The 25,491-nt window shown below is 50.5% G+C and overlaps 1 protein-coding gene across 17 annotated transcripts in view; it reads left to right on the top strand.

Annotated features, from left to right (window-relative positions):
* EARS2 (glutamyl-tRNA synthetase 2, mitochondrial) overlaps window positions 1-23,567 on the top strand; it is a 40,560-nt gene extending 16,993 nt beyond the window's left edge. For 4 of the 17 annotated variants that reach the window (XM_043524374.1, XM_043524382.1, XM_043524383.1 and 1 more), the window contains 16 exons: window positions 1,514-1,578; window positions 2,864-2,939; window positions 3,976-4,074; window positions 6,051-6,174; window positions 8,939-9,042; window positions 9,641-9,721; window positions 10,313-10,450; window positions 11,323-11,404; window positions 12,871-12,987; window positions 14,536-14,700; window positions 14,938-14,993; window positions 15,690-15,847; window positions 17,148-17,317; window positions 18,173-18,342; window positions 19,251-19,361; window positions 20,061-22,982. In XM_043524374.1, the coding sequence (XP_043380309.1) occupies window positions 1,514-1,578; window positions 2,864-2,939; window positions 3,976-4,074; window positions 6,051-6,174; window positions 8,939-9,042; window positions 9,641-9,721; window positions 10,313-10,450; window positions 11,323-11,404; window positions 12,871-12,987; window positions 14,536-14,700; window positions 14,938-14,993; window positions 15,690-15,847; window positions 17,148-17,317; window positions 18,173-18,342; window positions 19,251-19,361; window positions 20,061-20,171 (1,827 nt within the window). In that variant the 3' untranslated portion in view covers window positions 20,172-22,982. Of the gene's footprint in view, window positions 1-1,513; window positions 1,599-2,863; window positions 2,940-3,975; window positions 4,075-6,050; window positions 6,175-8,938; window positions 9,043-9,426; window positions 9,723-10,312; window positions 10,451-11,322; window positions 11,405-12,870; window positions 12,988-14,535; window positions 14,701-14,937; window positions 14,994-15,689; window positions 15,848-17,147; window positions 17,318-18,172; window positions 18,343-19,250; window positions 19,362-19,968; window positions 22,983-23,454 lie in introns of those variants that run through there. The other 13 variants (XM_043524376.1, XM_043524378.1, XM_043524375.1 and 10 more) reach the window with 13 other exon arrangements.
* Window positions 23,568-25,491: the final 1,924 nt, after the last annotated feature.

The following is a 25,491-nucleotide window of genomic DNA, read 5'->3' as shown; positions in this document are numbered from 1 at the left end:
CACAGAGACCATGAAACAAAACTTCCTCCCACCCCACTCCCCCTCTGGCATAGATAAGCTGTTGCCAGAGGGGGAGTGGGGTGGGAGGAAGTTTTGTTTCATGGTCTCTGTGTGTATATAATGTCTTCTGCAGTTTCCACGATATGCTATGCATCCGATGAAGTGAGCTGTAGCTCACGAAAGCTCATGCTCAAATAAACTGGTTAGTCTCTAAGGTGCCACAAGTACTCCTTTTCTTTTTTCTTATATAGGTTCCTATTACCCCTACCCCTTGTCCCGATTTTTCACACTTGCTGTCTGGTCACCGTATGCCTAGTGGAGGGATTCAAGAGGCTTTCAGCAGCCTGCTCTCCACTAGAATCAGGCTGATAGAATACCTGTGTTTTGCTGCAGGCCGAGGAGTCTGGTGCCCTAGCCCTAAACCTGACCCTGAGGTCACTGCTTCACGCCCGGATCCAGACAAAATCAAAACAGTTTGATTAGTGGAAATCAGGCTTTTCTGGCTTTCAGATTTTCACCAGAATTTATAGGGTTCTGACCATTGATACTTTGAGTATTCTCTGAAATGTTTTAATACATCAGATGTGGTTTTCAAAAGTTGCTGCATTACAGACAGAGAAGGGCCATCGAGTTGAGTGTACAGTCCGGCTTTTCTGGGCCAAATGCAAAGGATGGCATCATGATTAGCCAGGGAATGTTCCTCAGCGTAGGGACCTATCCTCTGTCTTTGGTTCACATCTGTTGCAGTGAAGGGGAGGGATAGCTTAGTGGTTTGAGCATTGGCCTGCTAAACCCAGGGTTGTGAGGTCAATCCTTGAGGGTGCCATTTAGGGATCTGGGGAAAAAATTGGGGATTGGCCCTGCTTTGAGCAGGGGATGGGACTAGATGACCTGATCTTCTATGATTTTGGAACTTTAATTAAAGCAAACTTCATCTCCCAGAAATGTGGTACTGCTGGAATCCAGCTGCTGTCACATTCCCCTAAACAATGGGGGCCAAATTGATCACTGGTTTAAGTAGGTGCGACCTGGTTGACATCTGTGGGGTGGCACCCACTCACGCCAGAAGGAAATCAGGCAGCGAGAAAAAGGAGAACAGTCTGGATGAGCTTGGAAGGTGGCCTAGACTGCCCTGAGGGCACATAGCTGAATGTAGTGTAACTGTCCATAGATGGGCCCTAGGTAGGGGGCAGAAGCCTGTCCAACACCTCTGGGAGTTTAATAGCCCCCGCTACTTTCTGCAAAGGGTAATATCACGACTTTAACATCTGCCTCATAGTTAATGATTTTCTGAGACTTGTATGTGTTAGTCCCAGTGATGCTGTGAGTCCAGCCCTGTATTAACCAGCAGCTCTGCCTGTTTGATAACAGTCCTGGAGCAGCTGGTGCAGTGGGAGTGAATATGGAGCCTGGAGGAATTGCAATGGGGAAGAATGTATTTTGAACTGTCTCATCAGTCAGTCACTTGTATACATCTCACACTGAGATGATCTTTTGTTCTCTTCCCTGTAAGATAAAGCCACGGACCCAAGCATCTCTGAAGAAAACTGGGAATGTATCCAGCGGTTCTGTGACCAGGTGAATGCTGACCCGGAAGGGTAAGCTGGACAGAAGGGCTCTTTGTATTCTCTCTGCACTGTGCATCTGGCTCTGAGCTTTTCTGATCTCAGAGGGGAAAGGAGAATCTGTAAATTGCAGTTTTGTAAAACGTTAGGAGGAATGGCAGGGAGTGGCTAATTTCTGTGACTCCTGGAGATGCCTGTGCAAGAAGTGGGTAGATAAAGAGTGGCCAGATTATTGCGACATTGTGGTAACATGGCAGATCTAGAGGAAAGGACTTTTTGTTTAGCACGAGCCTGCACCTTCTCCCCCTCACGGTCTCAGAGGTGGTCAGATCCCATCCCTGTGCCATGAGTGGGAGGCTGATTTCTTCTGGGCTGTGTTTCAGAGAAGACCTGAGCGTCCGTAGCTATTGGTGTGGCTTTAGCTGCTGTTCTCTGGGAGGTGAGGTCTCCACCCGGGCTTTCCCCACCCCTGCAGCTCATGGGATTGTCTCCAATATATGCAGCAAAGCATACACACTGATAAAGTGAAAGCAGGGCTGTCCTTACCTATAAAAAGGATGCAGCTGCGTAGGGCACCAGGAAATTGGGGGCAAATTTCCTGGTGCCCTGCGCAGCTGCGTGCTGCTCCAGCCCCTGCTCTGGCTCTTCACCAGGGCCTCTGCCCCGCCCCCACTCCCCTGAGCTCTGCAGTGGGGCTGGGCCCACAGGCCCCCCCCCCCGCAGAGGCTGTGTAGGGCCCCAGAATAGCTAGGGACGGCCCTGGGTAAAAGGGCTAGCACATCTGTTGAGCAGATGCTCACAATTTCTGTCTGTAGAACTTGCACTTGTTGTCTAATGAACGTTCCTGCTGTGGGAGACTTTGAGCCAAAGGGCCAGCCATGATGAACAGCAAAGTGGAGCACTTCTGCTAAATGCTGAGTGACCCAGTTGGTGTGATGCTTCTGCAAAGAATACACCGCTCCCTCTCTCCCTCCCCCCTTTTCCATTCCAGGGGACAGCTCCTAGAGCAGCAGTAATCAGCACTTGCGGGACACTTCTGGCTTCCTGGCCTGCATTAATCTCTTCCTTACTTCTTGGGTGTATAATCCCAGCATTGTGCCAAGGGGAGGGTTGCTGTGATGCGGTTATAGAATCCTAGAATATCAGGGTTGGAAGGGACCTCAGGAGGTCACCTAGTCCAACCCCTGATTTGTGTGTCTGTGAACGTGGTAACTGCCCTTTTCTTTGCATGAAAAGTCGCGGTGTTTGCTTTTCCTGAGACTTCCTGCCTGGTCTGACTTGCTGCTTCTTCTCCCTAGCCCGTCCATTGCACCCAGACTGCTAGCGCATAAGATACAGTCGCCTCAGGAGATGGAAGCTCTTCATGCCTTAACAGTGAGTGCTTTCATCAGCACACAGACATGGGCTGGGATAAGCTGGAAATGTATCTCTTGTGGTAGATTTTTGTGTCTGCCTCTTTTTAAAAAAATTAGTGTCTCTCGCTTTTAACCCTTCACTGCGTTCAAATTTGTAACGCTGTTCCTGTCACTCATCTTGGTCACCGGGATTCCTTGTGCATTCACAGCCGTAAGGTTCCCATCACCCATCCCAGTGATTCCCTATGCCTCGATAATCCCCTTCATATTTAATGACAGGTTTCAGAGTAACAGCCGTGTTAGTCTGTATTCGCAAAAAGAAAAGGAGTACTTGTGGCACCTTAGAGACTAACCAATTTATTTGAGCATAAGCTTTAGTGAGCTACAGCTCACGAAAGCTTATGCTCAGATAAATTGGTTAGTCTCTAAGGTGCCACAAGTACTCCTTTTCTTTTTTCATATCTAATATAATTTCCCAAATTACTATCTGATCTGTCCCAGGTCCTCCCACCCCTCGTTCCTGACTTACAGCACCCCTTGCTATTCCAGTCCTAGGCCCCTCTTGAGCGGAGATTTCTGGTTCTGCTAGAATGTCTTTTGCTTTTCCTCATGTGAACAAATGTCTGACAGGGACTAGACTGAGGCTCTGCCCTCCTTTCCTACCGGTGGCCAAGCACAGATTTGGAGCCTGGCTCCTGGAAGTTAGAAGCCATCACACATCAGCTCCCTTTGCCACTCAGTCCCTGAAGCTTACAGCCTGAATGTTGTGTGTGGTGATTATGACAGGGAATGTCTTAGCCATTGTCAATGTCTGTATTTATACCTATGAAGCTCTGCCAGTTCGCTCTTGCTCATTTGTTTTAAACGGGTGAAAATGAATGATGGATGTGGGTAAAAATGAGACGTGTTGCCTAATTAGCAGTTTCACCTAGGGTACTATCCGTTATCTGTGTCCGTGCCGCTAACAGGTTCTTAGATCTTTGTCTTGATGGAAGAGGTTTTAAAATTGCCTGGAAAGTTTGTTTTATGTCTCATGCTTTCCCACCTCGTCCCAGGTGCTGGAGACATGTGTGAATAACTGTGGCGAAAGGTTTCACAATGAAGTGGCAAAATTCAGATTTCTGAATGAACTGATTAAAGTGCTGTCCCCAAAGGTAAGTGCCCAGCCACCCCGATCTAGCAAGCAGATGAGAAAATGCAAACTTCATACCAATTCCACACAGGAACTGAGTGTGACTGTTTTGCTGTGGTTCCCTGGGACAATGAATGGCAGGGACAGGCTATGAATTTCCCAGCAACAAGGATAATAATTGAAACGTCTCTCTAGAATTCAAAGGGGGAAGGGAGATGGGTACAGAGTAGGGGTGAAAGCATTGAACAACTTGGCAGACTTCACCAGAAGGCCAGTGTGAGGAAGGTGTTTGGTGTGCTAGGGCCCAGGTCCTGTGTTGGTAAATACAGAAGGTTTTATTCCTAGTTGCCTCTTTCTGGGGGACATTTCCTCCTTTTTACTGCTCTGAACTCCACCACAATGTGGCAGTGACCCTAGAAGAGCCAATCTGCTCTTGTCATTCCCCAGCTTGCGCCTTGCTGGGTTGGACCCTTTGCCCGGCACAGTAAGAGGGAGGACTCCGTATGGGACGCAGTGGGAGGAGTGGCCCATGGGCCACATTTTGGCCTTGTATCATAGGCCCTTCCCCCACCTTCCTGCTCTCGCTTCAAATTCCAGCCTTTGGAACTGTTCTTCTTAGGCTTTTGTCTTCAGTGCCTACACACGGCACAAGCCCATGAGAGCCCCACAGGTACCTCTCCCTGGGAACATCCCAAAAGCCCAGATAGGGAACTGTGAACTCTCAGGAGGCACCTGGGACTCTGCCCTGACTTGCTTCAAGTGAGAGATTGGGGGGACCTAATTTGAGTTCTGCAGTATGCTATCTCTGCTGCTCATCTCTCTTTTTGGGGTGTGCGCTACACCCTGCTCCCACTCAGCTTCCTGGGGTTCGTCTCCACGTCTCCTTGGAAAAGTAACCGATAGGAATAGGAATTTTAGCTTGAAATGCTAAACAAGCTCAATATGCAGAGAGAATAACCTCTCCAGTGCACTGACACCTCATGCAATAGTGGGAAATAGAGAGCAATTTACATCACTTACCGTGCATGATTGCCACATTTCTGTCCGTCCTTTGGATCAACTAGTAAAACTGGGACCTTTTTCTCAGTCTAATGATTTATTTAATAATTACAGGGACACAGCCAGGTTAAATATCATGGGCTTGGTTTGCTCTGCATTACTCCAACTCTGTGGCAGAGGATGACCTCCATTGGTTTCATGGGAATGTTTAAATCTAATGAAGCTGTTTTCATTGTAGTTAAAAACCAAATAGGTTAAAGCAAATGCTTCTGTTGAGTTTGGATTTAGGAAAGCCTGCTTTTAGTGGTGCTATCCCAGTTCACAGCTGGGGTAAAGTCATGAAGAATCAAGCCTTGTATTTTAAACACCAGGTGTCTGTTTCTGGGTTCATAGTAATGTCCAAGATTATTAAAACTAAAAGAATTTTAAAACTCACGTTTACCTTTCACCATTCATCCTGGTTTGTTTTGAATTTTATTCAGCAAGATGTTCAGATACTATGGTGATCGGGACCTACAAGTGTCTAGAAAGATAAAACTTGAGCACTGAAAACATACTATGTAGTTTCACTTTTGTATATGGTCAGTTTTCAGTTTGTTTCGCTCTGGTTCTGGCTAGGTTGTAATGGAGAAGGGGGATGTTTAAATCCAAGCAGGAAACTATTTTCAGTGTAATTAAAAACAAATTAGAAAGAATACCTTATATTGATCCTGGATTTAGTAAAACCTGACCAAAGCAGCACTGAATGGGCCATTATTTTTGTAGTGACAGATTATTTATATGAAATTCTACACATTTAATAATGTAGCACTTACAATTCCACATACAATTATAGTGCTATATATGTATCTTCTGTAAGGTGTACAGTTGACAGCACTCTGAATAATGCATTGAGAACTCATTTTCACCCCAGTCTTTCAGCATGAACGTTCTGGGCAGAATCCCTGACTCCTAACTGACAGTAACTTGCTGGTTGTAATCACTTTTTTTTTTCCCCAGTATCTTGGAACCTGGTCTGCAGAAAAGGTCAAATCGAGAGTCATAGAAATAATGTTCAGTTGGACCGTTTGGTTTCCTCAGGAAGTTAAAATCCGGGACGCTTATCAGATGCTGAAGAAACAAGGTTTAGTTCTGTTATTTCAGTTTCCTTTTGTCACATCAAAGTCATGTGGATTCAAACCACGAATAGCTGAGTAGTTGTTTTAGAGCTCATCCCATGTGATTTGACTTTTCCAAAAATGATTATTTGTACAAGATGAAGGTTTAAAGGTCAGATTTACAGAGGGATTTAGGCACCTAAAGATGCCAATAAACAACAAGTGGGATCAATAAAAGCACCTCAGGAAGTTAAATCCTATTAGATGCCTACCTGCAAACTTATAATAATAATAATTAATAAATCTGTAGCTCTTACATAGTGACTTTTCATCAGTTGATCTTAAAGCACCTCAAAGTCTTTTAATGTATTTATCTTCACAACACCTCTGGGAGACAGTGCAGGGCTGTTATGCCCATTGTACAGATGGGAAACTGAGGCACAGAGAGGCTCAATGACTTGCCCAAGGGCACACAGGAAGTCTGTGGCAGAGCAGGAAATCAAAGTGAAGTTCTCATCTCCCAGATATAGCCTAGTGCCATATCCGTGCCCATCCTTCCTCCGTGTCTGAATACCATCCTAAATAAATAGCTTCCTAAAGACCATTGTGCCTACACAGGTCTGTAAATCTGGCCCTGACTCCTGCTACAAGAAGCTTCTGCTTTAGTTGTAAATATTTGGCTACCGGTTGGCCCTGTGCTCTGGTAACAAACATCTTTTGTATGCTTGACAGGCACATTAAAATGCTGTCCTGTTGTGAAGTCATTTGTGTGGTTTTGTCATGTGCTAGATACCCTTGCTCTCTTTCAGTGAACGGCACACTACAACGCTGTCAGAGGAAAGCATGTATATTAATGAGATGAGGAGGGTGTGGAAATGCCCAGGGATTGGATGGCTGGAATAGGAGAACCCACCACTGTTAGCTATTTGGTCGGGGTAGAGAGAAGTAGGTTAGTATAGAACGTGCTGCAAGATTAGGTGGGGGTAAAAAAAGTGCTACCTTATTGGATGGATGGGAAGCATAGGACAGACAAGGTGTCTGTCCACAGAGCTTCAGTGGGGAGACCAGAGGAAGTGCACCCAGCCCTGAGAATAAGAATAACCCAGACCTGCCAGTGGCAACCAAAGCGTCTTTCAGATGGGGACGTGCGCAGCCAGGAGCTTGGGTTTGTCTGTCCCAGTGCAGGGCTGGCACTGATGGATATGGCAGCTGCCCAGACGGGCTGGTTATACCAAGCTGGCATGGACCACTTTGTCGAATCCCGACTTGTTCGGAGGCCAGGGCTAGTGTTTGATGGGGAAGGTTTAGATTTGTTAGGAAGCCAGCCCCCTGGGCAGGGCCTGGAGGTACCAGACTGGGTGCCCCGCTGAGGTCAGGTGGGCAGTAAATCAGACAGTTGGCTGGACAGCACAGATCTTCACAAAACCAGTCAGCAGCCTTGTGTGTGACTGGCTGCAGTGTCTCCTGCACGCAGCAGTGGATTCCGCTGTGGTAAGAGGAGGCCCTGAAACGTAAGCGCTTGTATCAGAGGCCCGATGTGAGGCCTAAGGCCTGAACTAAAGGAATGGTCAAGACTTTGCTAACGTAAAGCAAAGTTAAGCTGTGAGCCAGAGGCAGGCCCTGCTCACAGGAGCTGGCAAGAAGAAGGCTCATGTTGCAAAAATACACCTATCTAACAGGTACTAAGCACTAGTAATATAAACACATGCCAGGATGGTACCAGAACATTCCGGTACTAGCACATTCCACATAGATAACAAGGAACAGGCGGACCCATCCTAAAGACAGGGCAGGAGGGTAATATGATGGGTAGAGTTGTTTTGTTCAAACCAACATGTACAAGGTGAGAGGCGGCACCCTAATACGTAGAGGGGTTGTACCTCTGTACATCAGGAGTGATGTGTAACTTGTTTGTACCTGTGTATAGAAGTGTACCTCTGAGGGGTTGTCTTTGTGTGGCCTGTGGGCAGTGGAGAATCCTGCCACTTACTGACCTGGTCCATTGTCAGGGACACATATTCGTAGTATGTCCTGTAGCGTCTGCAGGAAACTAGTACAGTGCTTCATTTGACAATAAACCTGGCCAGGTACCTTCGTACCTTATCGGAGCCTGTGGTCATTGGGCGTTCTCTTGGGGTCTGCTGTGTCAGCGATCTGCAGAGCCGGGGCAGCACACAGAAGATACATATGCACGCAGCCCACTGTTATCAACATTGAACAGAGCAGACCACCACTCTGGAGACATCTGAAGACATCAGCCTGTCACGCATGCAGAGGCAGTGTGTCTAGGAAGGAGCGAAGGAGAATTTCACAGAAACTCTGAGGCTGCCTCTGCTGTGTGTTCATGTTAGTGAGCTGCCTGTGTTTTATGGCTCTGGGCACTGGCAGATGACCCTGCAGGGCTAAGCAGCCTCAGAAAGGATTTCTGACCTGCCTAACTATGAACTAATGGAGAACAGAGCCCTTTCTGGGAGATGGTGCTACAGATTCCCCTCTAGGGAAACTGCCAGGCTTTTATTCCTCATCTTCCTGTCCTGAAAACCTCCCCCACCCTTTTGCTTGATCTCAGACAGCCAGTTGAGTCGTGTATTTCTCATCTTAGCATGTACCTGCTTTTGGGGTACATGCTAAGCCCACTGGTTGCTTCTTCCCCTCATTCCTTAAAATTGTGTTGGGGGCACTCAATTGCCAGCAGACGTGGTAGAGGTCAGCAGGGTTCGGTACCTGGCTGAGCATTGTGCAAAGCTGCATGGGGGCTGGTAGAATCTCTCTCTCTATTACTCATTTCAGGAGTCATAAAACAAGACCCCAAACTCCTAGAAGACAAAATTTTACCACCTCCTTCTCCGAGACCTAAGAATTCTATTTTTGATGTTGATGAAGAGAAATCCAAGGTAAATCTCATGTTTTCAAATCTGTGTCCTCCTCTGGCTAGGTTGTATTGTCAGGAGAGTGTGTATGGTCGTATTTTGGGCCTTTATGGTTCCAGGGAGAAGATCTCCTTAGAATAATGCTAATACTTATCACATTCCATGCTGCATAAAGGCTAGCTAATAAGTAACCCTATCGCCCCCTAGTCAGACAGGTGAGTGTCATTATCTCTGTTTGGAGATGGGGAAACAGAGGCACCGAGGATTATGTAACTTGCCCTATGCCACAGAGAGAGTCTGTTTCAGAACCAGGATTCATTTTTCTAACATCTGGCTTGTATTTGTCACCTATTTTCCTTCCGCACTGTTGACTACAGTTTCCTTCTGTCCTCTTGCTGACATATGCAGGCAGCATTACAAGCTCAGTGAGGCTGGCAGCCTGTGCGGCAGCAGTGTGACCCTGATCAGATTGTGAGACTTGAGTCCACATGTCCATAGGGCTATAGCCCAGCTATGGCAGTAGGGCCCTGGACACATCTGCATTTATTGGGTGAGTGGCTGCATTATGGTGCCTGGGGCTGTTGCTCACGCTGTCTGTCTTCTAATGGTCTCCACTCAACAGCTCTTAGCAAGACTTCTAAAGAGCAACCACCCTGAGGACCTGCAGGCAGCCAACAGGCTGATCAAAAGCATGATTAAAGAGGTAGGCATCATGAGAAGCTCACAGCTCTGGGTGTCAAAGAAGCTGCTGCTGGCAGGTGGGGGGAGAGGTGGAGGGGAGCGGGGCAGGGGAGGCAGTTTCACAGTTTGGTTTCAACAGTGACCCTCTGAAGCACGGAGTGCATAATGTCTGCCACTGCTCAGAGCGAGGCGGAGCTTGGCTGGACTTGCCGTTGGCAGCTCATGGGTTTGCAACTTGTTTAGCTGTAACGGAGATGAGAGTGTGGAGACTCTGCAGCATAAGCTGGTGCAGCTGGGGTGAAATTCGCCCCATGCAGGGGGCCAGCGCAAGGCCCACGCATTCTGGGGAGTCTGGCTCAGTCCTTGGCACTTCAGGGAGGCGCGAGCCTTGTGCTGCACTCCGACAGGGTGAATTTCACTCCAGCTTCTAGCACTGAGGTGCGTTGTGTGTCCTTTCTAGCATTGTTTTCTGTTTTATGGAATACAAGTAGAAATTACTGGCCAGGCAGTGGGATATTGCAGAAGTCCAAGCTATCAGCGTAATGTGTGATGAGACTATTGGCTAAATCAGGGATTTCATTCTCTTCGCCCTTTGTTTTATTTTGTCTCAAAGGAACAAGAAAAATCTGCCAAAGTGTCCAAAAGACTGAATGCAATTGATGAGGTTCACAGCAGCGTTAAGCGTCTGGGTGAAATGCTGACCAGCTACAAGAGGCAGGAGTTACCCAAATCTGACCTACAGATTCTGCAGGTGAATGACACCTCCTGCGTTGAGGCTCATTGATTTGGTATCACTGATGGTGTCTAGCAGTGATGGGATGTGAAAACTGGGGGCAGAGCTGCCTATTAATCTGTATGTGTGAGTGTTGTGACTGGTGAGGGGGGGACCCCCCCACTCAGGGGGTGGATCTCCCCTCCCCCCCAACCTGGCAGCAGCTGCGGGGTCCCAGGCCATCCCTCTCCAGCAGCAGCGTCCCCTGGAAAACACCCTCCCTACCCCCCACCCTGAGCAGCAGCATCCGTGGGAGTGCCTGCCCCGCCCCAGCTCCTAAGATTTAGTGAGGGGTATTTTTAGTAAAAGTCTCAAACAGGTCACAGGCCGTGGCTTTTTGGTTATTGCCTGTGACCTGTCCATGACTTTTACTAAAAATACCTGTGACTAAATCCAGGTTTCAGAGTAATAGCCGTGTTAGTCTGTATTCGCAAAAAGAAAAGGAGGACCTGTGGCACCTTAGAGACTAACCAATTTATTTGAGCATAAGCTTTCGTGAGCTACAGCTCACTTCATCGGATGCATACTGTAGGCATCCGATGAAGTGAGCTGTAGCTCACGAAAGCTTATGCTCAAATAAATTGGTTAGTCTCTAAGGTGCCACAGGTCCTCCTTTTCTTTTTGTGACTAAATCATGGCCTTACTTATTCCACATTTGAAAGGGAAAGTAACGCCAGTGACAAAGCCAGCGTCTGGAACTGAGCAGAAAGCGTGGCTGCATTTTACCAGGGCTGCCTGTATAGCTAACTTCCTTTCCTCTCTGGGTTTTGTGGCCCCAGAGGCCGGGCCAGGGTTCTGAGGACCTGTGATCTGACAAGCAAATAGCCTGACTCTCTTGTTCTCTTCTCCAGAGCCTGTTTGAACGCTGTGAGAAGCTCAGGCCGCTGCTCTTCCGCCTTGCCAGCGAGACTACTGAAGATGACGAGGCTTTGGGTATCTAACAAAATATGCTGTCGCTGCTCTTTCCTCACCTCCCTCGCTCCCCGTCCTACTGTCTGAACTCTGGGTTTTAGTGCAAGCAGGGTCTGCGGGACTCTCCTGCTGTTACTGGAGTGGCCCACCCGTTCCTAACCAGCAGCATCCCTGCTGTTACGCTTCAGAGCCCACCAGCTTTGGAAATGTACCTCCTTCCTCACCTGCTGCACCAGCCCCTGCTGTTCAGCCCCCTGAGCCTGGGAGCAAACATATCAAAGGCTGTGATTTGGGTGAAGTGTAAACTAATCCCCCCAGCAACTAGATCAAGAGCCCCAAACTCCCAGGGCTTTTGAGGACAGGATCTAACCAAGAGCCATCTCTGTCCTGGGGGGTTCCATTTAATGTCTCTCATCTTCGTTTTGGGTCGTGGTGATGGCACCACTGGAGTCAGGAGGAGAGTAGGCCCTTTGCTCCATCCATCAGGACTCTACCTTCCCACCTAAGGATAGCTGACCCCCTGCCCCCATGTCTCAGACGCAGGCACTGTATCCCTGTGTCAGACGCACCCAGCACTTCAGTCAGGCTCAGATCTAAGCAAACCAGATAGTAACAAAGAAAGTTGCAGTTTAAGGGAACATGCAACAAAATACAATGTCTAGAGCCCACTAAATCCCCATTTCAGATAAATAAGTCAAAGCCATTTTCTTATTGTCCACTTTGCTGTCCCAGTCCCTAGGCCTGAGATAACACTACTTTGCATCTCTCTAGCACTTTCCTCTGAGGTAACGGACTGAATGTCACTTCATGCTCTTCCTGGGATATTGGTATCCCTGTTTTACAAGTGACAGGCCTAAACATAAGAATGTCCACATTGGGTCAGACCAAAGGTCCATCCAGCCCAGTATCCTGTGTTCTGACAGTGGCCAATGCCAGGTGCCCCAGAGGGAATGAACAGAACAGTAATCATCAAGTGATGTATCCCCTGTCACCCATTCCCAGCTTCTGGCAAACAGAGGCTAGGGACACCATCCCTGCCCATCCTGGCTAATAGCCATTGATGGACCTATCCTTCATGAACTTAGCTCATTCTTTTTTGAACCTTGTTATAGTCTTGGCCTTCACAACATCCTCTGGCAAGGAGTTTCACAGATTGACTGTGCGTTGTCCCTTTTGTTTGTTTTAAACAGTGGCAAAGCTGAGAATCCCAGCTCCAGGCTGCAGCCTCTAGGCAGGGCTCCCGGGGCATGTGTGTGACATCACAGCATCTCAGCTAGATACACATGGGTCAGTCTGAGAAGGAAGCTGGTATTCAGTGGACCTATCCTCAACCCCTGCAACAAAAGCCGAGTGGCCAGCTGGGCTTGGCCCGGTGTGTGGCGGGTTCCCAGACACAGACTGGCTCTGTTGTGACCAGCACGGAATGTGGCCCTCCATTGCCCTCCTGTTGGAGTATAACTAATTTGTTTCTCTTCCTCTTTCTCCAGCAGAGATTCTCCAGGCCAATGACAAACTCACCCAGGCGCTCGACTTGTACAGGCAGGTTGGAGTGGGCTGTGACCAGGGCAGGAGGAGTTCGGTGACCATCTCCACGGATGCCTCAGGTAGAAAGGGTCCCGCACAGCCGCAAAGGAACCTGCTTCCTTGCTGGTTTACGGTGTCTGAATGGGGCTTGGAAGGAAGGCGGGGTGGGGCCTGGAGACCAAACGTGGGGAGGGCCCTGAAATGCCCAGAACAGCACATGGGATTCCCACTGCCAGGCCTTTCAGTGAGTTCGCTGGGGGCCAGGGAGGGTACTGGAGTGTGGCTGTATTAGGCCTCCCCCTTGCCTCAGGCTAAGCAGGTATGTGGGTAGGTGGCTACTCGAGCTCTTTGTGTATTTACAAGGAGACCTGCAAAGGAAAACAACAATGGGTTTGTGCCTCCTTGTGCTTCTTTCTGCTGTATCCAAGTGGCCTGAAGCGTTATGTGTGTTACAGTAGAAATTCCAGGTTGGCAGACTCCATGGTGGCTGGAGACATAGTCAGATGGTGACATCACCATTGCCCAGAGAGTAAAGACTGTGCCCTTGAGAGGGGAAAGGGTCGCTAGTTAGACTCGAACAGAGTTTGGTTTGCTAATATCTTTAACGTCAAAGACTAACCCAGGAGAAAGGCAGTGTTTGTTAAAGAGCTGTCCTTCTGTTAAGGTGAGAGTACACAAGTAACCTGCTCTGAGTCCTCCAGCAAAACAAGGGGAACTCGACCTGATAGTCCCGATATTTCTAAGGTATAAAACAATCAGGAAACCCTTTTAGGTTTCTTTCTACGCCAGAAAGAAGCAGAAAAGGGCCCAATCCCAATTCTTACAAAATCTTTTGCAGGACGCCACCCTTAAACAGCTACGCCCGACTGGGGAAACGATCCCTGACTCTGTAGAGAAGTGGCACCATGTGGCCCCCCGTTCTCTCTGACTTGTTATGGTGCTGCACAGGTCACTTATGTCCGTTCTCGACAATGAGGCGGGCTGCACGTAGCGGGAGCGGTGTTAAGACAGCTGGTTAACGGCACTCAGGAATGTTACTGGCTCACGCCTGGCTCTTGTGAACAGTTTGAAATAGGTTTGCTCCATCGACCCTGGTCAGCCCAGTCCCTTGTGAAAGCATGCTAACCTGAGCCGTGTTTTAACCATGTTCAGATCCTGCTTTCAGATACGGTTCAAAGCCCAGTATTGATGGAGCGTAAGAGCTGAAAGAGGCCTTGTGCTCCTAGGAAAATCCTGGTCCAGTTAAGATTTTCTAGGGTTTTTCCAGCCGTAGGACTTTCAATAAATGTGTTTAAAAAAATGTTCAGGAAAGCCCTCCCCTCTCACTGTGGATCAGCTCACAGGGGTTCTCAAACGGCAGGTTGTGATCCCTCAGGGGGTCACAAGGTGGTTACATGGGGGTCGTGAGTGGTCAGCTCCATGGGACTGACAGCCCCAAGCCCCCATTAAATTAAATTAACGCCCTTGTTTTTGATTTATAAGGGGGGAATCACACTCAGAGGCTTGCTGTGTGAAAGGGGTCGCTAAACCAAAAAGTCCGAACACCACTGAGCTAGGGGCTGGGTCAGAGCGGCCGGGGCGTAGCACACGAGATGGCAGCTCTTTAATGCTCTCTCTCACTCCCAAAGCACCTCGGTCCCCGCTGGGCAGTACGAGGAGTTACACGCTGATCGACTTCTCCGAGCTGGGTTCCACGTTTGAGTCTCTCTCGGAGCAGAGCGTGAACGCGACAGCTGCCGCTCAGCACAGCAGCACCTCCGCCTGCCTGCTCGACGAGGAACTAATGTCATTAGGTCTGTCCTCGGGGCACAGGGATGGGGCTGTCCTTGATCCTTAGGGATGTCTGTGTATATTGCAGATTCGGTAGCTTTCTTTTTAACCCACCCAGAGCCCCCTGAGCCAGGGCAAATGCTGGGAGTTTTCAGGGAGTCCAATCACAGTCCAGCTCTGCTATTAGACCTCATAGGTACTTGGCAAATGGGAGTGCCCTACCTGTTCTGATTGGTCTGTACTTTGGTTCTCTACCATAGGTCTCAATGATTCCCCTGTTGGACAGAGACCGTCACCTGATTTCAGCTCAGTCCAGGTGAGTGGTCCCCTGGTAGCGTAGTCCTCCATATACCATTTACAGTTTTCTGCTGACCTAGCCTGCCCCAACATGCATTAGCTGCAGGTACCATTGCTCCCCCACATGCACATTTTTGGGGGGCTTAGAATTACAAATAATAATGGCTGCCCCCCATTCCCCCAATGAGAGGTTGGCAATAATGTGCTGATCAATATTCGTGGAAGTCCAGCCACTGGGAGAGTTGATTGGTGAGTGCACCACTGACCCCTATTGGAAAGAATCAGATCTGCAAGTGCTCTGATCTTCCTGCAAGGGTTGGAGAGATTAGAAGATGCTCTGAGCCCTAATACTGTAGGCAGCTATGGGAGATTCTCCTTCAGCTTAGGTAGTAAAGGCCTCTGTTTCTGTAGCAGAAGGCTGTGCCATGTGGTCCCTGTGCCTTGTAACACAGGAGGTCGAGGGACGCTCCTGGGGTTTGTAGGTATCTGCGGATGCAGAGCCACCAGGATGCAGGCTGGGGAGGCAGTAGCACTCATTTTTGTCCCAGCCCTAGTCTGAGAGTGGCAGTGTTGTTGGGGTGGGACTTGCCACTAGGTTGTCTATAATCGTCCCATTTCAGCCTGTGTTTAAAAACAGGTTGTTTCAGCAGGATGTGTGTGGCTTCTGCTGGTGTTCTGTAGCTGCTTGGTGAATCAGAACCTCTTTATTTGGCAGAGTGCTGGGCACAATGGATATAATCAAACCGGAAATGCCGATACCCATCAAACCATGGTGCTGGGGGATAGCTGGCAGGGTGGCTCACCAGAGAGGAGTGCGCTTCAGGATTTGGCAGGGCAGCTGTCTCCATCTCCTGTGACCAGGCCATTTCCAATGTAAGCAGACTGTACAGCACACTGGTTTGGAAAAGGGGAGTCCTCTGCTCTGGCACTGAAGTACGGAAAACCCCTTATCATCTGTTAAACTGCAACCTGCCGGCAGAGGGCAAACTGCTCGGTGGCTCACTGTATCTTCTTATCGTTGGTTACAACAGTCATTTCTAGCTTTGCTGAATGGCAAGCTAGGGTCTTCAGATACAGCCAGCACCACGTTTTCAAGGAGTTCTAACTTGAAGGACAATCCCAAGAGTTGGTAGCAAGCAATTAAAAAGATGGGGACGGTTCAACTTAGAAAAGAGACAACTCGGGGGAGATGATTGAAGTCTGTAAAATCATGAGGGGTGTGGAGAGCGTGAATGAGGAAGTGTCATTTACCCCTTCACACAACACAGGAACCAGGGTCACCCAATGAAATCAATGCGCAGCCGGTTTAGAACAAACAAAAGGAAGTGCTTCTTCACACAGCGCACCGTCAACCCGTGGCGAGTAGCCAAGATGGTCAGGGATGTAACTTTGTGCTCTGGGTGTCCCTAAACCTCCAGCTGCCAGAAGCTGGGACTGGATGACTGGGGATGGATCACTCAAAATTGCCCTGTTCTGTTCATTCCCTTTGAAGCATTGGGCACTGGCTGCTGTTGGAAGACAGAATACTGGACTAGATGGACCAGTGGTTGGTCGGTCGGTCCCACACACGCATGCACACACACACAATTTATAAATTGGGCCTTTTTCTAACACTGTAACTCAAATAACACTTAGAGCAGCTTTCTTCAAATTTTGCCAACATGTTCTCCAAGGCCTTTGGAGAAAAGGTCACAGTTGTTGGGCTAAATTAATCTTCCATCGATTTTAAGCCCCAAAGGGCCCATTGTAATGATCTAGCCTGACCCCTGGCCAAGGGATTTCACACAGTGATTCCTGCCTCAACTCCTTACTTTGTAGCTGAGCGGGAGCGTACTTTAATCTTGCTCCAGCATTACAGGGAGACTGAGAGCAGGGTTTGTATTAGAGCCTGGCTGCAGCAGTCACGGAGAGCCAGCACCTTGTAACTAAATCTACTCACTGCATCGGAGACAAAAGTTCAGCCTCATGAACACAGAAGCAGCAGCATCTTCAGTGTAACATAGTGCCTGCCTCCAAACTTGATAACTCCCTTAAGTCTTCGGGCAGTAGGTTCTTTGTACCCTAAAGGGGGTGGATGATTCTGAGGGCAGGGCAGATGCTGGAGAGGACGGGATGAGATCCCATATGTGATCTCTTCAGTTAATGTCAGTTATCTGAATGTTTTTCCTTCCAGGAACTTACCACCAGTGCAACTGTCCCCGGCAGGCCTTCCGAGCAGCTTAGCTGCAGACGCTTTGTTCTCTGACCCAGCCTATGAGTTGAAACCTGCTGCTCCTTCGCAGCCAGCTGCCCACGATGCTGCTTTGGCAAACCTTTTTGTCCCACTCACTTCAATTACACCGAGTAAGTGCACTGATCTCTGTGTCCCAGCTCTGCTCAGTGCAGCTTCTTTATGGCATTGAAGGCTGGGATTGCTCATGGGGCGGGGAAGCTGGACAGATTTTAGGGTAACTCTGCCTAGTACTTATTATGTCTGAACTCCAGGAGCCTGGCCGTGGAGATGTACTTAGGCCTCCCTACCCATGGCCAGGTTGCCTCCCACTCTCATGATACAGATATGTGAACTGTACAGCGGGCTTCGAAACCTACAGGTGGTATCATTCACCGCATAGCTCTGAGCAGCTCTGCCGGGCCTGGGCACCAGCTATGCCAGAGTCTGCCTTAACTGGTCATCGGCAGGTTATCTCTCTTCCCTAAGCAGAACTGTGCTCCTTTCCCTCTGCCTTTTCCCTGTGTCACTGGGCCCAGCAAAGCAAGGTACGGCTGAAGCATGTCAATGTCATGTTAAAGTCTCAGCCTGTTACTGCTCCTTGAGCTATAAAGATAGACTCAAAGACTTCATTACCTCCTTGTCTGCCTTCCCTCTTTTACGTGAAGGACTTCAGCAGACTTTGGAGGGCCTGGACAGAGATGTCCCAGCTGGATGGTAAAATTGGAGCTGCTGCTCTCCCAGCCCTAACTTTAGGCAGGCTCAGGTTCCCTGTGCTCTGTCACAAAGGAGCAGGACAGGTGCACACAGACACCTTTGGGCTTTGCACTGACCTCTGATGTTACTGAGGAAGACGACAGTTTGTGAGAGCGTTTCCCTTTCTTTGTTCCTCATTCTGTCTCTCTCCTGTTCTCTCTCAGAAGGAAGGGGTGGTTCCCGTTCCCAGGTGGCCTTTGCATTCTCTCCTGACTCTCTTTTGTCTCTGACAGGCCATATCCCTCCAGTTACAGTGTATGATCAAGATGGTTTCAAGGTCATGATCCATTTCTCCAGAGACTTAGCCCCTGGGCGACCAGATGTACTGGTGATGGTGCTCTCCATGCTGAGCACATCCACTCAGCCAATTAAGGACATTGTGTTCCAGGCTGCGGTCCCAAAGGTGAGAATGTGGGAGTGGGACCTGGGAAAATTATCCTGAATAAAAGCATTGCCGTTTCTGGCTCAGGGGTTTCCTCGAATACTTGAAATAACAAAGTAACCAAGCTGCTCGTTTCTAGTAATGTATTCACTGGCTGCTTAATGTACAGCCCTGCCCCTGCTTCGCAGGAGACCTGGCCTGAGGACTAGCCTGGGTGCATTACTTAACTGGAGGATAATAAGTTTGCGAGGAAGCCACATGTCCTGTCTTTGTACCTGTGCTCAATTAAAAGCCTTTCATTAAAATCCTACTGAAGGGCCATGCATTTGCTTACAGCCTCTGCGTGCCCCCCTCACTGGACTAGGCTTTGGGGAAAGCCCAGGCATGTTATACACCTGTGTGAACAGAGCAGTGTAACAGAGAATCCAGGGGTTTGACACACTGGGTCTGTGCTCAGTTACACCCGGTTTATGCATGTACCAAACCCCAACTACCTTTGTCCCCTGGCTCTCTCTGCACCGTGGTGCCCTCCCAGTATCACCGGGATGTCCCTGTCCTTGACTCCTGTAGCTTTTTGCTCCCACGTACAGCCAGCCCCTTGCACTGACCGCTCCCTCCAGAGACCATGAGCAAGCCTCTGTCCTGAGCCTGTGTGCCAGCATCAGGCACCGAACCAGGGCTCCCCTGCCCCCTGGGCTTTATGGCGATAGTAGCAGCTTTCCTTCCTCCGGACACGGAAGGTGGTTTGTATTGTAAGGATCCATTGCATGCTCCTCTCAGCACTTACTCTTCGCTCGTGGTACACTAGTCTTGTGGATGACAAGACGTGGCTGGCATATACCCAGGACTGGCTCTGGGGCTCGGAGTGCTCCCAGCCCATCTCCAGTGGCCATTAGAACATGTGTCTTGTGATCTCTCTCTCATGGCAGGTTATGAGAGTAAAGTTGCAGCCGGCGACTGGTTCTGAGCTTCCTGCCTTCAGCCCTTTGCTCCCTCCAGCTGTGATATCCCAAGTTCTGCTGCTCGCCAACCCACACAAAGTACGTGGCAGTGACCCTGCTAAGTGCTCGCCTTTGACGTGTGTATGGGGAGCTGGTGCTAGGAGAGGCAGGGCCGTCTGGGTTCGCCAGCAAGGCAGCAGCATTGGGGAGCTCTCCTGGCAGGGCAGAGCTCTGAACCCTGTGGGAAATCCGCGAGAGCTGAAGCTGCAGTAAGAGTGGAGCTTTCGGTCGGGCGGGGGGGGATGAGCCAGGTGAGAGAGGAGAGACTCCAGCTGTTGGGCGTGGTGATCTCCAGGTGTGCGTGGCCTTTGCGGGCTGCAGCTTTAACCCCTTCACCGCCTTACCCCGCCGCAGCCTGTATGCAGTGGTGGGACCTGGAGGGCTCTCTGGTGCTGACGTGCCATGGGAACACTGATGGCTCTTCCTTTTGGAACATGAGGCACCCTAGATGTGTTCTTCAAGCTGGCCAGGCCCTGGAGGGTGACTCTGCGGTTAATAGTTATGGGGTAGACGGTGGTTTCCTCAGAGAGGGAATGTGACCAGGCACAGCTGTCTGGGAACTCCCTTGGGTGGCCTGTGGGACAGCTCCCCCGCTTCCTCCCCCGGTAGCGTTACAACTGCTGTGTCCATTGCCCTCCCCTTGCAGGACCCATCAGCCCCTCGGCATTGGCAGAGATGGGGTGGAGGGGAGCAGGCCACGTAACCTGCCTGTGTAACGTTCCTCTCGCCCCTGTCCAGGACCCCATCCGATTACGGTACAAGCTCATGTTCACGCAGGGCGAGCGGCCCTTCAGCGAAGTGGGGGAGGTGACTGGCTTCCCGGAGGCCGAGCTGTGGGGCCGGAGCTGAACTGCTGCTTTGATGGAACGTGGACATTGCTGCATCGCCTTAGCACCGCTCTGTGGGGAGTCGCCTGTGAGGGGCAGCGAGAGCCTCTCCCCTGTGTGTGTGGCTGGGGGAGGCGCCCAGCACCCAGAAAGCCAGGGTGGGCTCCAGGCTGGCTGCTCTCCCCGGGGCCCAGTCTCCCACTCCTGCTCGGGTTTTCCTTGTGGGCACCTGGTAGGAGGCAGTGCAAACCAGCTGCTCCTGCTCTTTGCCTTACTGCAGCGTTCATCCCTCCAGTGGCTGGATGCTCCTTTCCTACCAGCATTTCTGCTTTCTCCTGCTTGTTGAGCCATTTCACCCTCTGGCCTCTTTGAAAACAATTCCCTGATTCAGGCCCGATTTGCTCCCAGGGCGGAGCAGCTCTTGATGCTGGTGTCCGCAGTATCTGGGGATCAATGCTCTGACCTCGCAGTGATGGGCGTGGTGTGAACCACTGGGTATAGAACGGAACGACTGTGGCTTGAAACGGGGCCGGACCCATAAGCCAAACCTCTTGGGTGTTACCACAGCCTCAGCACTCCAAGGCGCTGGGTCCTCGCCCCTTCCCTGGGACCCTTGGTGCCTTCTCAGCCTCACCGTGATTCCTGAGGCAGCCTCCATGCTGGGGAGCATCCTGCGGGGAGCTCTCATGGGCAGGGCCCCCTGCAGCATGTGGGTTTGTCTATGCAAAGCTTACGTTTCCTTCCTGGTCACTCAAAACTTAAGGGGGGAAATGTATAAAGAATTTCACTGCTGCACAAGTGGAAATGTGGATCAAGTCCTAAGGCACCTGAGCTGCTCCACGGGGAGAGCGTGTCTGGAGAAATCACTTTGTACATCCATGTCTAGACAAACCTCTGCTTAGGCCAGCTCTCCCCTTGTTCCCCCTGTGCTGGGAAGCAGAGGAGAAAGGACCCCCTGTGCTGTTATTAGTGGAACGTGCCCAGCCAGCCAGCAAACCCAGCGTCCTGAGCGTCAGGTTTTATATGATGCTGGACTTGCGCATTTTTAAATCAAAGTATTTTTGACTCCTGGTTGTCATTGTTGCTGATGGTGCCTGAAATGCCAGAGCGTGATGCATCCCCAGCTCGGTGGAGTCTGGCCACGCAGGGCGCTCGCTGTCTGAGCTTTTTATTCCTGTACAGAGCACTGGGTTCCCAGGCACAACCCGAATAAACAGCGTTTGCTTTGACTGGGGCTGCTTGCTGGTGGTTCCTGAGTGTGCATGCAAGGTCCCTCCGCCGCTCAGGAGAATGGCTGAGTGAGGGGGATGAGGGGCACTTGGGCTTTAGCCTCCCCATTTTATTCAAACCTGTTCAGTGGCACTTTACAACGAGAAGTGAAGGCAAGGCTCCTGCTGCAAGGATCGTCTGGTGTAGCTAGGAATGGGCGGAGGAGAGAGAGCTGGAAGCAGACAGCAGATGTCTGGTTCATGACAGGATCTGTGTCTGTGCAGTGGTTGTCAGGTACGGAGCTTGTTAGCCATCCCCAGGGGCTGGAAGAGGGACAGACTCTCCCCTGCTCTGTGTGGCATATCCTTCCTGTCCTCTGTCTTGCCATCTCCCTCGTGGCCCTGTGCCTCTTTCACACCCTTGCTCTTCACCAAAGTAGCCTGGGATCTGTCTGAGGTCTCACACCCAGACCATCTCTGGGGTATCCAAGCTCCTCCCTCTGTGCCACTCCCCTGCCCCACCTTGCAAGGCCCCCCCTTTTCAGAGGTCAGTGAGCTGTAGCTCATGAAAGCTTATGCTTAAATAAATTGGTTAGTCTCTAAGGTGCCACAAGTCCTCCTTTTCTTTTTGCGAATACAGACTAACACGGCTGCTACTCTGAAACCAGTGTCAATATTGTCACTGAAGCGCCCATCAAACCTCCGTGGAAGGTGCGGTTGTCCCAGAGCACTGGGTCAGGCCCTGCCCGGCCAACCTCTGGCCTGGCCAACAGCTTCAGGCTTCAGCCACCACCTGTAGGGGTCTAGAAGAGGTTCCTCCCCCTCTTTTGGGTTGGTTGTGGGGTTTTGTTATCACCTTCCTCTGATGGCCCTAGCTGGAGATGGGAGGTTGGACAGGGAGGGCCAGGGCTCCGAGCTGGCTCTGTGCATGCTCTCTCTCAGGTGCTGGGCTGGCTGGTTCTTGCTCCCGTGCTCAGGGTCTAACAGATCACCATGTGTAGGGGCAGGAAGGAATTGGTTGGGGGGTTTTGCTTTCCTGTGCAGCGTTGGGGTGTGGATCACTTGCCAGGATTATCTGGGTCTATCTCAATCACTTCCCTGCCATTTGCAGGGACCCGGTGCCCAGGGGTACCTGGGTCCCTCCTGCTCTCTGCCTGTGGCACAGCATAGTCTCATTCCCTGTGGGCTGTCATAGCTTGGTGTGACTTTGGTTATTGGGTTGCGGGTGGTGGGCGCTGCTGGTGGCCTGGGCTATGCAGGAGCTCTGACTGGATGATCTGGTTCCTTCTGGCCTGAAACGCTGTGCTCCTCCCCTGACTTACTAGCATGTTTTTCCACCTGACTCTTCCTCTGTCCCCAAATTCTTTAAGGCACAAACACTTCACAACTCAACCCCCCCCCCCGCCAACCCTTTATTAACCACATTAGAGAGCAGCCGCCTAGTGCCTGTGACACTTTCCAATCTCCAGCTTAGCAAACGCCTGTCCCCGCCGTAACTGCCCACCCCGGCCAAAGAACATGCTGTCAGCTGTTCAGATTTCCCTTAGTACACATGGGGGTGAATCTCTCGCTGTTTGTGCCTCTCCCGTCCTCTCTGCCTTGTAATTAAACAGTTGGGATTCTTGTGGCTGCTGTTTGCCTTTCGTTTCCAGCCTGTAGATGTTACTGCTCTTTACAGAGCAAATAACTCTGGGCAGGCGCCCAGCTAGGAGGAGAGGTCCCAGAACTTGGCACTTGTGCCAGTTACTGGGCAAGGACTTGCAGGTGCAGTTTTTTCTTTCGGCGCTATGATGCGGGGAGGGGAAGCTGAGTCCCTGGAATTCAGAGCAGAACTGTGCCTCCTGCCTGTCCCTGTGCGGCTGGGCAGCCAGGCTTCAGGAATCGCTCTCATTGTCGCCGTTGAAGAGCAGTGAACGGGCATCTTTATGAAAACCCGACACCCGCTTCTAAGGTCACCCTGACTGGAACTGTCTTTACACACGGCTTTGAGAGCTGGCATCAGTTGCACTCCTTGGCAGCACGTGGCTCCAGAAGACAGAAGACGATGCAAAAAGGGGGGATGTCCTGTCCGTGTGTTTGTAGTTGTTTATATTATGGTGGCACCTGGGAACCTCAATCAAGGATCAGGGCCCTGCTGAGCCAGGTGTTGCACAGAGAAGTAACAGCTAAGGCAGTCCTGCCTCAGCATCCTCATAGTCTTGGGCATCAGGTGGATGAAAAAGACAATAAAGTGGGGTGGTTTGGAAGAATAAAATGACCAGAGGTAGGAGAAGACCAGACGTCCTGGCTAGTCTCTTGGCTGGCCATTGGCAGGCAGGAGGGAATGGCAGGGATCACGGCACGGGTAGGTTTTAAGGTGGGGTTCTGTAGAGGGTAAAGGAGAATGGAAATTATCACGGTGAATATCCTCTCGATGCGAGTTTTGTACCAATACATTCCATGGCCAACTCCAGCAAAACAGAAGGCAATTGCTGATCAGTGTCATCACTGGGTTCACACAGAACTGGACTAAACCAAGAGTGGCAGAGAAATCGTTACAGCCCTTGGAAGAAACGGAGATTGAACTCTGCCAGCTGGATGGGTGTTGCCCTGTGCATGCTGGTCAGAAGGTACGTTGGGCTGGTCCGCAGCTCAAGATTAAACAGTTTCATAGTGAGAAATGTGCTACCTAATGCCCTTAAAGGAGCTATTGTCACAGGCTAGTCCAGGGACTCCCACAGTGCTGAAAATGTGGGAAGGGATAACACCCACCACCGCCCCGCCCTCAGCTCTTGAGCTGCTGCAGGGACCCCTGAAATAGGATCCACTGCAGGTTATTTCAATAAGGCATAAATAGAGCCCCTGGCTGGGATTCAGGAGACCAAGGGCCTGTTCCCAGCTGTGCAATTCATGTGCAATTCTGCCTCTCACTCCCCCACAGCAGGCTTGTGCCTCTCAAGCGCCCAGGAATGAGGGAGAGCAGCTCAGAGCTGGGTGGGGCTGCTGCCTGTGGGCTTAGGAACCATCATAAAGTTAATGTATAGCGAGGGCAGGAGGACGCGCCTGGCCACTGGGTAGGAAGGGCTAAGTCCATCTCTCTCTCTCTCACACACACACACAATTTAAAATTGGGTCTTTTTCTAACAACATAACTCAAATAACACTTGGAGCAGCTTTCTTCAAATTTTACCAACATGTTCTCCAAGGCCGTTGGAGAAAATGTAACAATTGTCGGGCTAAATTAATCTTCCAAAGGGCCCATTGTAATGATCTAGCCTGACCCCAGACTTGCCATTTATCCAGCTACGTTTTAAGTGTGAATGTACAGCACAGACCCTTCCTACTCCACTGTCCAATAGACAAGTGCGAGAAAGGTATTTCCTCCACTCAGGGCCAGATTAACTCTTCTGCGGGCCTGGGGCTATTAGATTTTGTGGGGCCCCTGTATCCAAGTCTTCTTCCTAATTTAAAACAAAATGATCACAGTTATGGCATCTATTAACACTATACTAAACTTGCCTCTTAATTAACATAAAGCCATTCTGTGGTTACATTTGAGTTTTAAAACATGTAGAATATAGTTAAGTTAATTCAAAATAGCCTACTACTTACTTGAGAACAACTGTTATATTAGTTTCTTTCTGGGAGGGAGTTTGGGTGCAGGAGGGGGCTCCAGGCTGGGATTCAGGAGACCAAGAACCCCCTCCCCACCCTGCCTGCCAGGGGCCGCAGAGACGTGCCAGCAGCTGGCCCCTTCTGGGGGCGGCGTGGGGCCACAGCATGCAGGCAGCCTGCCTGAGCCCCGCTGCACCAGGGCCACCAGAGCCCGAGGACGTGGCCTGCCACCCCTAAAGCCCTGGCATTAATCCAGATTGGCCTCCAGTTACCAGGGCTTAGGAAAACAAGCGATGAGGGACAATAGGGCCTGCCCAGGCCAGAGGAAAGAGATGGCATGGTGCTGTGGAGCCACCAGATTGGGAATGGGCCAGGGGGACCATCCCCCAGACATGCTGCAGCCCTCGCCTGGACGGGCTGGGGGGGACCAACCCCCAGACACGCTGCAGCCCTCGCCTGGATGGGCCAGGGGGACCAACCCCCAGACCTCACGGGCCTGCCTCTTTCTTTCATTTTAGCAACCCTGCTCTGGTAGCTTGT

Source organism: Chelonia mydas, chromosome 10, assembly GCF_015237465.2.
Source record: "Chelonia mydas isolate rCheMyd1 chromosome 10, rCheMyd1.pri.v2, whole genome shotgun sequence".
NCBI classification, from domain to species: Eukaryota; Metazoa; Chordata; order Testudines; family Cheloniidae; genus Chelonia; species Chelonia mydas.
This window is presented reverse-complemented; position numbering and strand designations above follow the sequence as displayed.